Source organism: Ctenopharyngodon idella, chromosome 19, assembly GCF_019924925.1.
Source record: "Ctenopharyngodon idella isolate HZGC_01 chromosome 19, HZGC01, whole genome shotgun sequence".
NCBI lineage: Eukaryota > Metazoa > Chordata > Actinopteri > Cypriniformes > Xenocyprididae > Ctenopharyngodon > Ctenopharyngodon idella.
In genome coordinates, this window is record NC_067238.1 from 13,345,498 (window position 1) to 13,359,640 (window position 14,143).

General features: G+C 41.7%; 2 protein-coding genes across 47 annotated transcripts in view; one reads left to right on the forward strand and one right to left on the reverse strand.

Moving 5' to 3' along the window:
* Nucleotides 1-14,143, forward strand: part of LOC127501173 (tapasin-like) — a 70,798-nt gene that overhangs the window by 29,489 nt on the left and 27,166 nt on the right. For 2 of the 10 annotated variants that reach the window (XM_051873027.1, XM_051873030.1), the window contains exon 6: nt 4,250-4,351. The exons of 5 other annotated variants lie outside the window; for them this stretch is intronic. In XM_051873027.1, the coding sequence (XP_051728987.1) occupies nt 4,250-4,351 (102 nt within the window). Of the gene's footprint in view, nt 1-4,249; nt 4,456-4,622; nt 4,645-4,734; nt 4,785-14,143 lie in introns of those variants that run through there. 3 more of the 10 variants (XM_051873025.1, XM_051873028.1, XM_051873021.1) reach the window with 3 other exon arrangements.
* LOC127501176 (major histocompatibility complex class I-related gene protein) overlaps nt 1-14,143 on the reverse strand; it is a 128,712-nt gene that overhangs the window by 26,530 nt on the left and 88,039 nt on the right. For 4 of the 37 annotated variants that reach the window (XM_051873053.1, XM_051873055.1, XM_051873056.1 and 1 more), the window contains exon 4: nt 12,950-13,012. The exons of 31 other annotated variants lie outside the window; for them this stretch is intronic. In XM_051873053.1, coding sequence (XP_051729013.1) covers nt 12,950-13,012 — 63 coding nt within the window. Of the gene's footprint in view, nt 1-312; nt 468-12,730; nt 13,013-14,143 lie in introns of those variants that run through there. 2 more of the 37 variants (XM_051873049.1, XM_051873051.1) reach the window with 2 other exon arrangements.

Sequence of the window (14,143 nt, forward strand, 5' to 3'; positions counted from 1 at the left end):
TTATGAATTCATTAATGTATTTTTAAATGATGTATTTATTGAGTGTTTTATGTTGTTTTTAAATCCTTTTTTAATTTGAACCATTTAGGCCTATTGATAGATTGATATTTCATTTATAAATTCTTTTTAGCCTATAATTACTGCTTTTATTGATTCGTGATTTTTTGAATCTTTTAAGGATTAATTTTAAATCAGTGAAAATCGCAACATTAAAACTTAGATTTAAATTGTACAAATAAGCGGCGTCAATGTAATTAACTTTATGGAAGAAATCATGGAATTGCAACGTAAACCGTCAAGCCATCTACTCACCAGCATAAACGAGCTGTATCCCGATGAGAAGAAGAGCTACGGACTGCATCTTTACTTTTTTTTATTAAAGACAAACGTTCTACAGGAATTAGACAGTCTTGTTAAAGACTCCTCAATGTCTGTCTGCGAACTGTCGAAATGTCCCTGCGAGAACACATATATAGCTCTTGGAGCGACAGCCAATAGATATTCTAGAGAGACTCGACGTCATCAGTCTCTAAGATGAGTTTCATACACTGGGTTGTATGCGAAAGTGAAAACAAAATACAGTATTTTAAGGCACTTAAAATCATTGAGGCAAACATATCCTCCCAAAGTGGTCGATCAAATGTGTTTCAATCCCATCCTTCTTAACATCTTTATGAGATACAGATGCTTGATATTACTCTACTGTAATTTTTGAAAATATAATTTTAAGCTTGTTTTGTTTTTCAAACTGAAGCTGATTTAATGCAACACTTCGACTATTCTGTTTATTATCTATAAGTCTCAGTGAGTTGATAAAGTCAATCAAACATTCAAGCGCAACCTATAGTGTCAGCTCACTTTAGGTCACTATGTTAAACGTTTTAGCACGCAACAAAATGTGAACAAATTTAAACATCAAGTTTGAAACCCTCTTAAATTAGAGTATTTTTTTAATGAATTTTGTCCTCCAAACTACAATTCCAGTATTGTGATGTTTTTTTTCTTTAGCATGTTGTGTAAACAACAATTAAACTTTTTTTTAGGCTACATACTATACAACTTTTGTTGACCAGCACATACAAAAAATATAAATCTGGGAGGAAATTCAATAACAACAATTAGATGTGACTCTTAATTCATTAACCTGCTTTAGGGTTTTATGAGTTAATCATTTCATGCTGTGAAGCTGGCCTGTATGGAGCATAAAAGGACCAGATCTTGATGCATTAGAATTACAAAAGCATCTGATTTACAACGGTATCTAACTGCATTTTTATACAAACAATTACAAAAATGTTTGTAATGAAGCAGCTTGAGACAGCTAATTATTCCATCATGGAAGATACAATGTGCTTTACTGAGACATTTTTATTCATTATCCATGATTAAACATAAAAATGTCTGTGAAGACTTATGAGTTCTGAACGTATAAGAACTCAAACCCTCCATTTTATACAAGGCACAAAGTTTTGCCAAGAGACAGACCAAGTAAACATTCTCCAATGTGACACACCAACAAAATTACACTCAGATTTTTTTTTGTATAAATCCATCAACTTGTTGTGAGAATGTTACACAAACTGCACAAACTTCAATAGGGCTACTGGAAAAAGATACATTGAAAAATGAATATGCAGATAAATATGTTGGATACAACTACACAGGTTATACACAGGATTGGGTATCTGTTGTTACCATACTACAATAAGAGATGGTACTCCCCGTGTCCTTAAATGCACTCGCTTCCGAGAAACCACGTGATATCATGGCAAAACCATCAGCTTCTTATCCACAGAATGGCGCGTTAGGAATACTATTGTTGGCTGAGAGCGCCACTTAGTGGAGACTAATAGCTACTATAAATGCCAAAATTTTCGTGTGTTAGACTAGAGAAATTTATGATTTTAGTTATTTTATAATCTGAGAGGTTCACAAGGCCTTTGCATGATGTTATTAATAATGTGTATTAGATTATTTACATGAATGGCCTGAATTATATTTTGGCGCAAAATAAACAGCAGTCAATAGGCTACGCATATGCGCTGTAAACAAACTGAAAGTGAAGTACTGTAAGCTGCACTGAAATTTTGGGAAAATCTGACCTTTAACAAACCAAACAGCACGTCTACATACAGTTCTCATTTTAACAAGAAAAACGACAATGTCTGAGATTTCGACGATTCTTAAGATATCTATCATCGCATTTACATTGTTTTGTGGTGGTAGGTTTTGGTAATCGAGACCACTTGATCCTTAATGCATTAAGGTATGTGTGTGATCAATAAACACAATTCTCATAATGTCTCTTATCTTTCAGCTTCCGGTTCCGGATGTCCGGTTCTGGAGTGCTGGTTTGTCCAGGAGAAGCCCGGTCATGGAGGAGGTTTCTCAGTACCAATGAGTCAAGAGAAATCTCTAATGTTCATCAGAACTGAAGCCTACAGTGAAGAGACCATGTCTGAACTTCATCCTCCTGCAGACATCAGCCCGTCCAGGATTTACTGTGACTGGTCAGTGTCAATGCAGCACGTGATTTTAAAAAGATTTGTGGACTATATAATCTGTTATTATAACTCACAATGTCCATCCTCAAGTCATAGAGAATCTGTTGTGTTCACTTTGTGATCTGTATCTATTGTAATGTTTATAGAAAAGTAGTGTGATACAGCCTGGCAATTTAAAAATGCTGTATTAAATCCCTTTTCTTCACCAACCAGATCCAACACTTCAGCTACAGATATCATAGTGTAATGCTACCTGTTATTGAGTGTAAATAAAACAACAATTAGATGATAGCTACACTTTATTAATTGACTGTCTTCCTCCAGATCCAGCTGGAACGTTCTGTAGTCCCACTCTGAACCCACCCAAAGGCTCTGTGAACAAAGCAAAGTGTGAGATTAACCCTTTCATGCCTCACGCCTCCATGGTCAGATGGACATCTGCTCTCACTGACTCCGCCCAAAGTCCAGTCTACCTGCAAGCTGATTGGTTTTCAGTGGCAGCACAAGGGCTTGACGAGCAGCTGACATTGTCCAATATTATGAGAGCACCTTCAGCTTCTAAAGAACCAAAAAAAGGTAAAGAGCCCAAGTTTCTTAGATGTTGCAGAAAAGATATTGATAGCATATTATATAATTAATAATAATAGTTATTTTTATTGTACTTTGCTCACTTAAGCTTTCTATTTATCTCTTTCTCAAGTCATTCTCAGTGTGTCCAGTAAAACTCCTGTGGTCCGCTCTAGACTAGGAGAACCGGTTCTGTTAGACTGTGGGTTCTGGGTCGACCCGTCTTCTCCAGTTCACGGCTCTGGATTCTCTGTCGAGTGGCGTTATCAGTTTCGGGGTGAGGGACGGCTGGTCCTCGCTTACGATGGCAAGAACGATCGGTTTGCAGAGACGTCAGAGACCGGAGCTGATATTGACATCACAGGCCTCTATGAAACAGGAAATGCATCCCTGATTCTGGAAGAATCTCGAGTGAGACACTCAGGAACTTACGTCTGCACAGTGTATCTTCCACACCTGCTGGCTCAGGTAGCCGTGGACCTGGAGATAGTTGGTGAGATGATTGAATACTCTGATCCTGCCATAGCCAAGTCAAATTTGGATAACTTATTATGGATATGATGTTTCAGCCAGCTAGTTTATCAACAGTATTTGTTATATTAAACTACAGTTATATAAAGAATAATAACCACTGCCTGTTTTCTTTCCAGAGCCTCCATCTCTCTCCATCTACCCTTCTCCTGTGTAGCCAAACATGACGGAGGAACACGACGAGCCACTGCTACACTCAATGTGATTGGTGAGTTATACGGTCATTGATACATAATTAGAGTTTTCTATACTTTTCTGGGGAAGATGATATATAGATATATATATATATATATATATATACACACACTGTTTGAATCACTCCACTTGTGTGTTATTGTTCCAGACAGACTGTCAGTTTGGGTATTAGCTGTGACTCCGCGTGAGGATTTTTCAGTGACTCTTCCTGTAGGTTAGGTTTACTCCAGTAGGTGGTGACAACTGATTGTCTTTACAAGTGAATTATTCAGTCAACTGATAAATTCAGAAATGGTTATTGGTATCGAAACACCACTACTGTGTTGCTTCTGTTATTTTATTTTTTAGATTTCAGTGCATGTTCTATTTGCATCTTTTGGATGAATATTTATGAATATTTATATCAGTCAGAATGTTCTGTAAGTCTTGATTGTATATTTTGTTCCCATCAGGTGTCAGCGCTCCTTCTATTGAGGACTCTATGGCGATGGTCGCTGTAGCTCTGCTGCTTTACAGCATGATAAAGTTTCTTTCCTGGACATTCAGCCCTTCTGGTGAGTCAGTTCAGTCTGATCACTACATCACTGAAGAGCTCTTTACAATTGAGCTGGCATTAGAATGATCTGTTCTGCTCTATAGTAAAAAAAAAAAAAAAATTATAATGCATAGATTTTTAAATATTGTAGTCAGTATCCTCACTGACCATATTGTTGTATATATAGACTACAGCTGGGGTTGTCATACAAGATGCTTTACATATATAAATGTATAAAAGGGAAGATAAAGTCTTTTATTTGTATCTAATTTTTTTTTCATATACTCCAGTGACTCTGAGTTAAAGGACAAGGTAAAAACATATTTGCTGTACTATTAACAGTTTCATATTTCATTGATGTCATCTAAAACGAGTCTGTCTGCTTATTGTTTGTCTCCCTAGACAGCAGTAAACCTGCTTCTGCTCCTGAAATCTGAATAGGGTGCAGTAACATTGAAAAGGAACTTGTGAAAAGACCCATCTTCAGCACATAGATTCATCCAAACACCCCTGTTTTTAGGTGAGATTGGACTATTCCACTATATTTTTGATGAATTTGTGAGGAATTCGAAGTGAATGTTTACATTTGACTTAAGAGTAAATTTAAATGAAGAAAGTTTAATAAAAATGTGAAAATGATTGTTTTTAAGCAACAGGGAAAGTTGCGAAATGCACAACCCAAATTCACATCTCATTATTAAAGTGCTCTCCTGATAAACTACACTACACATCATATAAACTGATGAGATGTGTGAGATAAGATGTTCTGTTTACTCTGAGTAAAATGTACTAAATGGTTTAGAAGAAGCAGTGACATCATTACTGTTACAACAAATTGCTATTTAATTTGTCTACAGAATTGATGCGTGAAAGATAAACTATACTATCATGAAAAATTGTAGAATCCAAAACAAATATATTTTACAGCAGAGAAACCATAATGATCAAAAATAACAAGAGACACATATACAATATTTAGTTTATACTTTATAAACTAATAGCAATACATAATAAGTAGGCATCATAATATCATAATAACAGTTTTACCATATTAAATGATCTAAAAGGTGAAAAAGCAGAAATGAATTTACAGAACAGATTTCATGCAGGAGGAAAATCACAATTTACGAAAATCCAGACTTTAAAATAATACACCCATTTCCCAAACTGTTTACTCCTGTTTAGAGTCATAGGGATGCAGGAACCTATCCCAGCATCTCAGGCCATAGGCAAGGAAAAACTCTGGACAGATGGCCAGTCCATCACAGGGGTTGGGCTTATACCCCTTAAAAATGGAAATACAAACAAGAGCTGTTTAATTTGGGCATCACCTCAGCCAATCTGATATTGAATCTAATAAATATAAAGCCCTCCTTGCCAATGAAACCCCCACAGTGTCTCATCCTCTAAATATACACACGCTTAAACTAATTAATGAAACTCAAGCTGTCTGACTCCAACCACAACTTGACATTTATAAAGAGACTGACAAACATCTAAAGTATAATTATGATAAAAAAATTAAAAAACTAATTTGACCTCCAAACTGAACTCAAAGTGTTATTCTGCCTAAAACAGAACCACCAAACTGGCAAATTACTTCTCAATTAAACCATTAAAATAAAGACAAATTCTTTCAAAATATCGACTCAGTGACCATGACTTAGAAATAGAGAAAGGAAGACATAAAAACTGCTGGATACCAAGAGAACAGAGAATATGCAGACACTGTGATTTGAATCAAATAGAGGATAAGAAACACTTTCTTCTTGTCTGTCCCAAGTACATCACTGCAAGGGAAATATTTTTTCCACAATTTGCAGCACTGAATTTTTCATTCTTTACTCTAAATGACGTGAGAAAGCAACAAAGAAAGCAACTTCAACTTGAGAAAATTTTAAAAATTCATTTTATTATAATAAATCATACATCAGTAATACATTTTTTTCTAAAAAAAAAAAAAAACTATCCAATTACCACATAAGTGCCAAAGAAATCATCAAAAGAAGAAAAAAAAGTTACAACAAATGAGTAAAAAACAGCTCTTCATCAACAACAAAGCACAAAAATCCATTTACAAACCACTTCATCTCAAATGTTAACAGATCTTTCATTGACTTATAAAAATAAAAATCAATTAATACTCTTGCTTTTACCATATTTATAAACATTAACAATACATCCTCCCCCGACAACCTTTCAATCTTATTTTTCCCTGCTCACATACATGCTAGTTTGGCCTGTCCTAAAATAAAATTCAACAACTGACAAATGCAACTCTATGTTACAATACAGAAGGGACCGAGGCAGATATAACAAGTAGAGATGTTTATTGATACCAACACGAGCAAACAGTTGTGCAGGTGAATGATATGTGATGGAATGAATGAAGTGGAGAGTGCAGAGAAGTGATACTTTGATTACAAGTGATTACAAGACGTAATGCAAACGAGACCGGACAATGTGGCTGTGTGTGTGAGTGCTCTTTATACTGGTGGTGATTGCGGTGATGATGAGGTGCAGGTGTGGGTGATCAGTACTCTGGAGAGTCAGTGCGTTGTGATTGGTGAGCGGTGGAGCCTGGCGTGTCTGTGACAGTACCCCCCCCCCTGTAAGTGACAGGGTTGATCTGCTTGGTGATGGTGAATGGGCCAATGAATCTGGGACTCAATTTTTTGCAGGGCAGACGCAGTCTGATGTCCCGTGTTGACAGCCAGACCTTCTGTCCCGGTTGGTAGGAGGGAGCTTTGGAACGACGAAGGTCGGCTGTCATCCTGCGTCTGCGCAGGGCCCGCTGTAGTTGGTGGTGAGCTGAGTCCCAGACCCTCTCGCTCTCTCGGAACCAGTAATCCACTGCTGGCACGTCTGATGGTTCCCCGGTCCATGGGAACAGAGGGGGTTGGAAACCGAGTACGCACTAAAAAGTGGTGAGTCCAGTAGATGGCTGACGCAGGGAGTTTTGCGCGTACTCGGCCCAACCCAGGTACTGGCTCCAAGAGTTCTGGTGGCCGTGACAGAAGGTACGGAGGAAGCGGCCGATCTCCTGGATCTTCCTCTCCGTCTGCCCGTTCGATTGGGGATGGTAGCCCGATGAGAGACTGACGGCCACACCTAGGAGCGAGAAGAAAGCCTTCCACACCCGTGAGGTGAATTGGGGTCCCCTGTCAGAGACGATGTCCTCGGGGATTCCGAAGTATCTGAACACGTGATTGAACATCAGTTCAGCTGTCTCCATCGCAGTGGGTAAACCCCTCAGGGGAATCAAACGACATGATTTGGAGAAACGATCTACGATGACGAGGATGCAGGTGAAACCATCGGATACTGGCAGGTCGGTGATAAAATCTACTCCTAGGTGTGACCAGGGTCGATTGGGAACGGGCAGAGGATGGAGCTTGCCGGATGGAAGATGGCGTGGGCTCTTGGAGATGGCGCACTCCCTACAGCCCTGCACGTACCTTCTGACATCCGATGCCATGTTGGGCCACCAGAAGCATTCTTTGAGCAACGAGAGGGTTTCATTGACCCCCGGGTGGCCAGTGCCAAGTGACGTGTGAGCAGAGTGAATCAGTGGAGTGCGCTGTGTCCTGGTGGTGTAGCGCAAGCCTGGTGGACAACCCGACGGAGCGTTGGTGGAGGCATTGGAGGAGGGTAAAGTCTCCTCCGACCAGGTGATGGGGCTTACAAGGATGGATCTTGGGAGGATGGTTTCTGGTTCCTCTGGAGGTTCGTCAGGAGCATGGAGTCGAGAGAGGGCATCCGCTTTAACATTTTTGGAACCTGGTCGGTAGGAGATAGAAAAGTCAAAGCGGGTGAAGAATAAAGCCCAACGGGCTTGTCGTGGGTTCAATCTCTTAGCAGCCTTGAGATATTCCAAATTCTTGTAGTCGGTGAGAACCAGGAAGGGGTGTTTGGCTCCCTCCAACCAATGCCTCCACTCTTCCAGGGCCAACTTCACGGCCAGCAGCTCGCGGTTTCCAATGTCGTAATTGGCCTTCGCCGGGTTGAGCTTGCGGGAGAAGGCGCATGGGTGAAGTCTACTTGGATTCCCCTGCTGCTGGGAGAGTACCGCCCCCCACTCCGGTGGTGGAAGCGTCCACCTCTACCACGAAGGGCAGGTCTGGGTTAGGGTGGACGAGGAGGGGAGCGGTGGTGAAGGCTTCTTTCAGAGCTTCGAAGGCGTTGGTGGCAGCTGGAGTCCAGGACAGAGACTTGGGCTTATTCTTGAGAAGGTTGGTGAGTGGATGGGCGATGGAGCTGTAATCTTTGATAAACCGGCGATAGAAGTTTGCAAATCCGAGGAAACGTTGGAGTTCTTTGACTGTGGATGGAGTGGGCCAGGTCTTGATGACTTCCACCTTCCCCTCGTCCATCCGGATGCCACTGTGGTCAATGATGTAGCCTAAGAAGTGCACGGAGGGCTGATGGAATGAGCACTTCTCGGCTTTGAGGAAGAGGTGGAATTTCCTGAGCTGTTTGAGGACCTCCGCAACGTGGTGGCGATGTTCGGCCAAGCTCCGGGAGTATATCAGGATGTCGTCGATGTAGACCAGGACAAATCGATGGAGGAACTCCCGGAGCACCTCGTGGATGAAATCCTGGAATACGGAGGGGGGCGTTGACCAGGCCATACGGCATAACGAGATATTCGTAGTGGCCAGTAGGTGTCACGAAGGCGGTCTTCCACTCGTCCCCCTCACGTATCCGGATGAGGTTGTACGCGCTGCGGAGGTCCAGCTTCGTGAACACAGTGGCACCACGGAGATGTTCCAGGGCCGCTGGGACGAGAGGAAGGGGATAACGGAACTTGACTGTTATTTTGTTGAGTGAACGGTAGTCGATGCAGGGCCGCAAGCCTCCGTCCTTCTTTGCCACAAAAAAGAAGCTCGAAGCAGCAGGGGAAGTAGACGGACGGATGTATCCCTGGTCTAGAGCTTCCTTGATGTATTCCTCCATGGCCTTCTCCTCCGGGATGGACAGGGGGTAGATCCTTCCCCTGGGCACTGGCTCACCCGGAAGCAGATCAATAGCACAGTCCCATGGCCGATGAGGAGGCAGCTTGGAGGCTCGCTGCGGGCAGAAGACGTCGCTGAAGGGGGCGTAACAGGATGGTATCTCAACAGAGCGTTTCTCCACAGGGCTCTCGATGGACGTGGCGCAGAGGGAGATTTCTTCGGAGCGAGGAGGCAATGGAACGGGAACTCTGGAGATACAGGAGGAGAAACAGGTTTCGCCCCACTTCAGGATCTCGCCGCTGCCCCAGGAGATGACAGGGTTATGTTGCTCCAACCAGGGACGCCCTAGGATCACGTCAGAGGTGGAATCCTCCAGAACCAGCAGATAGATGGTCTCTTGGTGCAACACGCCGATCCGCAGCTGGAGAGGGCCAGCACAGCGACTCACACGCTTCTTAGTGAGAAGTCTTCCCGTTACAGAGTGGATCTGGTAGATAGTCGGAGAAGGCGTGGTCTTGAGCTTGAGTTGTCTGCAGAGGGCGCCGGAGATGAAGTTGCCGGCTGACCCTGAGTCGAGGAGCGCCACCACTGGAAGAGACACATCAGCGGCAGTAAGGTTTACAATAGTGGTGAGTGGTTTCAATTTATTCATGGAGGGAAGGATTGCACTCACCATGGGACGCGGAGGACGGGTTGGGCATGAGGAGAGTACATGCCCAGGTAAACCACAGTACAAACAAAGATTCAGGGTCAGCCGGCCGTTGTCTCTCTGCAGACGATAAACGAGAGTTTTCCACTTGCATAGGCTCGTTGGCTGGTTCTGGAGGGCTGACGGGCTCTGGTCGACGGAGGAGAGTGTTGAATAGCGACTGGCCCCTGGTGTTCTTCGATACACGACTGCATACGGGTGGCGAAGCGGATGGAAAGCTGGATGAAGCGCTCGAGGCCGATGGAATCCTCGTATGCAGCGAGATGAGGATCCAAACCTTGACGAAAGGTGGTAATTAACGCCTGTTCGTTCCATCCACTGGAGGCAGCTAGCGTTCTAAACTGCAAAGCATACTCATTCACAGTCATGGAGCCTTGTTTTAAGTTATATAATTTCTCACCGATCGAAGAATCAGACGTGGGTCTTCCGAAGACCTCCTGGAAATGAGTGACGAAACTGGAATAGGATTGTGTGACTGGACTGTTCTGGGACCAGATGGAGTCGGCCCACTGCAGCACTTTGCCTTGCAGGTGAGAAATTATGAACGCTACCTTGGTGGTATCGGTGGGGTAGAGGTGCGGTTGCATCTCCAGGACCAGTGCGCACTGCAGGAGGAATCCGCTGCAGTCCTCCGCCGAGCCAGAGTAGGGTGCTGGTTTGGCCATGGGACTGGCGTGTGAACCGGCGGTGAAGGAGTGGAGACGGTGTTTGCGGGCGTGATCGCTGGAGCGGGTGATGGTGAACTGGAGGTGAGTGCTCGGCGTAGGGCGTCCACGAGCTCTTGAAACGGGTCCCGGGTGGCTCATGCTGGTATCTTGCTGTTATGGTCCGGTCTTCTGTTACAATACAGAAGGGACCGAGGCAGATATAACAGGTAGAGATGTTTATTGATACCAATACGAGCAAACAGTTGTGCAGGTGAATGATATGTGATGGAATGAATGAAGTGGAGAGTGCAGAGAAGTGATACTGTCCTTGTTGATTGTAGACACGGGTGGATTCGGAAGACGCTGGAGAAACTAGACACTGGAGACCAGGAACACTCACACACAGATAGGAATCACACGAGGAGAAATGGAGACGCTGGAGACAGGTAAGTAGTTCGGTTGGAGTCCTTGAGGTAAGCATTCAGGTAAGACGTAATGCAAACGAGACCGGACAATGTGGCTGTGTGTGTGAGTGCTCTTTATACTGGTGGTGATTGCGGTGATGATGAGGTGCAGGTGCGGGTGATCAGTACTCTGGAGAGTCAGTGCGTTGTGATTGGTGAGCGGTGGAGCCTGGCGTGTCTGTGACACTCTACTTTTTAGCAAATTTAAAACCAAAAATAAAGGTTATCGTGGAAAACACTTCGTTAAAGGAATTGAACAATTTTTGCAAAACCAAAAATAAATGCTTCAGTCTATCACACTCCATGAAAAACAATGAAGAAGTCACTACTGTATATCTCCTTTCCTTTTTTTAGTGGTGGCTTATACAGAGACCTCCACTCAGGTTTCACATTTCCTTCCACATTCAATACCGTATGCCAAGGTATCTACTCTACTCTTTTAATTAAAAACTTTAACACACATTTTATAAAATGCTTTACCAGTACTCAATTGTACACAAATGTAAACACATGGGTCTTTCAGTAACTAACAAAGGACCCTTACAACTAACTTGTTTTGCTAATACAGTCAAATTAGGAAACATCTTCTATATTTCGATTGTTTCCTCCTCTATAGAGAGAGAGACGAGAGGAAGAGAATGTGTTTGTGTTCGTCTCTCTGAGAGATCTATGGCAGAAGGCTGGACATTATTTGTCAGGATCAGTTCTCTCAATCACGTTGTGACCTAAAATTACAGGAACAGCATTACATTTGGTTCACTTCACATAAGACAGTCGTACTGAATAATAACAACACACTTACATATATTAGGTCATTGTGATTTGAAGTTCCAGAGCCACTGCCAGAAGCTACAACAAAAAATTAACAATTCAAATCTGTTCATCCTATTGAATGATGCTAAGCATTATTTTTCAAGTTCAGTATTTTCATCTTGTGTCTTTAAAATGACAGAAAGATATATCGTTGTGGTTCACTCACCTGCTTCTTTGACTAGAGGAATCATCAGGGGCTGGAAGAGAAAATGACAAAGATGTAACAAAAAATGCAGCATATTATGTTATCTGAACCACATTAATTATCTAAGTTGATTTGACAAAAGAAAAAATGTTGTGATAACAAATCATGAAAATAATTTTTTACAGTGTAGCAATATGAGAACAGATTTAAAAGTATCATTTGAAAAGAATTGGCTACAAAGAATGATTTGTTCACAAGTCAGACATCGCTATCACATCTTGGAGTGGGTCTCGATTTCTTCAGTTCGAAATAATGGAAGAATCATTTATCTGGACTAATAAGTAATGCTTTTGAATGTAGGGAAATAGAAGTTTCCCAAAAGTAAAATACTCTGATAGAGTTCAGATACTCAAAAAATATACAGTAACAATGTAAAAAATACTTTATTACATGCTATCACCCAAAAATGACAGAATATAAACACATGTGGTTTATATGGTTTAAATGGTATTTATTTCATTTCATCTTTATCGGCAGATTCAGGGTCCACTGGCATTTAGCAATAGTTATCTTGTTTTATTAGTTATTTTATTTAAAAAAATAAAACATAAACATAAAACATGAATATAAATAGTTCTATGGTCTGCACATATTATCACTCTTACCATTGTTCGCCCTGATCTTTTTCTCTGTCAGGGTCTTGCCCTGATGTTCCACCACACAGCTGAACTCGTTCTTCTTCCACTCATCAGGTGTAACTCTGATGGTGCTCGTCCTCTGGAAGGTTCCGTCCTCATTAGGAAGAAGTTCACCAAGATCCACATCCTCATGATGCTCTTGTCCATTTTTCATCCAGGTAATTGTTACTCCACTGGGGTAAAAACCTGTAGCATGACACGTCACTGGAGAAGAGGGATCCTTCTGCAACAGAGACACCTGAGGAGAAACTGAGAGAGAGAGAGAAAGAAAAAGAGAGTTGCTACAGTTCCAAACAAGAATTCATATTTTTATAATAATAATAGTAGTACGAAAAAGGTAAACTGATTTGTTTTTTCAATGGAGGGGCTCGATCACAAGACTGCACTCAAGCTCCAGCATACCTCTGAATAATTAATTATAGGTATATACAATATATTACAAATAATAGAAATACAGCTGGACAAAGGGCCTGAGATAAGGGTCTGTTTCTATATCCTTTGCAATAAGTTCCTCCCATTCAATCCTTGATTTGAGGAACATTTTTATTATTCATTAACACAAAGACCACATTATCTGTAATGCTTAAATAATCTAAATATCAAGAGACAAAATGTATAAATATTTTTTTTCTTCTTCTAGTGAACAATATTGTTTAGGAACACATGTTCACTGCTGGATAAGAACTGATGTACCTGTTTTCTGCAGGCTGCTCTTTCCATACTCCAGATACTTCTTCAGCCACTCAATACACACAGTGCTGAGGTAATGTTTTCTGCCCTCAAGATCAGCTCTGTCATTGTTCCACTTATGTACAGTGGGGACTCCTTGTGGTACTGGGGAAATCCATCTCATCTCCTTCAAATCCAGAGACAGAAAATCCTCTCCATCATAACCGTACTGGCGGAACCCATCTGTTTCTCCAGTCTGATCATCCCAGTTCACAGCCGTACATTATCTGAACTGTGTGCGCACCTGAGGAAAACAGACGATGAATGTATATTATATGAAAACTCAGTTCATATAGTCTGAATAAAATCATCAGTCAGTCAGAAAGTCACAACATATTTTGGAAGAATCTTTGGATAATGTAAAATATAGGTTCTCTATAGTGACTGATTTCATACTATGATTACACTGAAGCATTACAGACTATTTGCATGTGTGTTCAGTAGAGCTCAATCTCCTGCACTCAGCTGTATGAAAGCCCTGCTGAAAGACCAGCTTAGACCTGCATACATTTACAGACCAGATCAGGCTTGCTTATGTGTTAGTGCTGGTTTAGAGCTGGTTTAGCTGCTGGACCTGATGGTTAAGGTAATTTGGAAGATTGTTTACATCATCAGTACAAAATTATCAGTTAGGGAAGTGCATATTTCTAA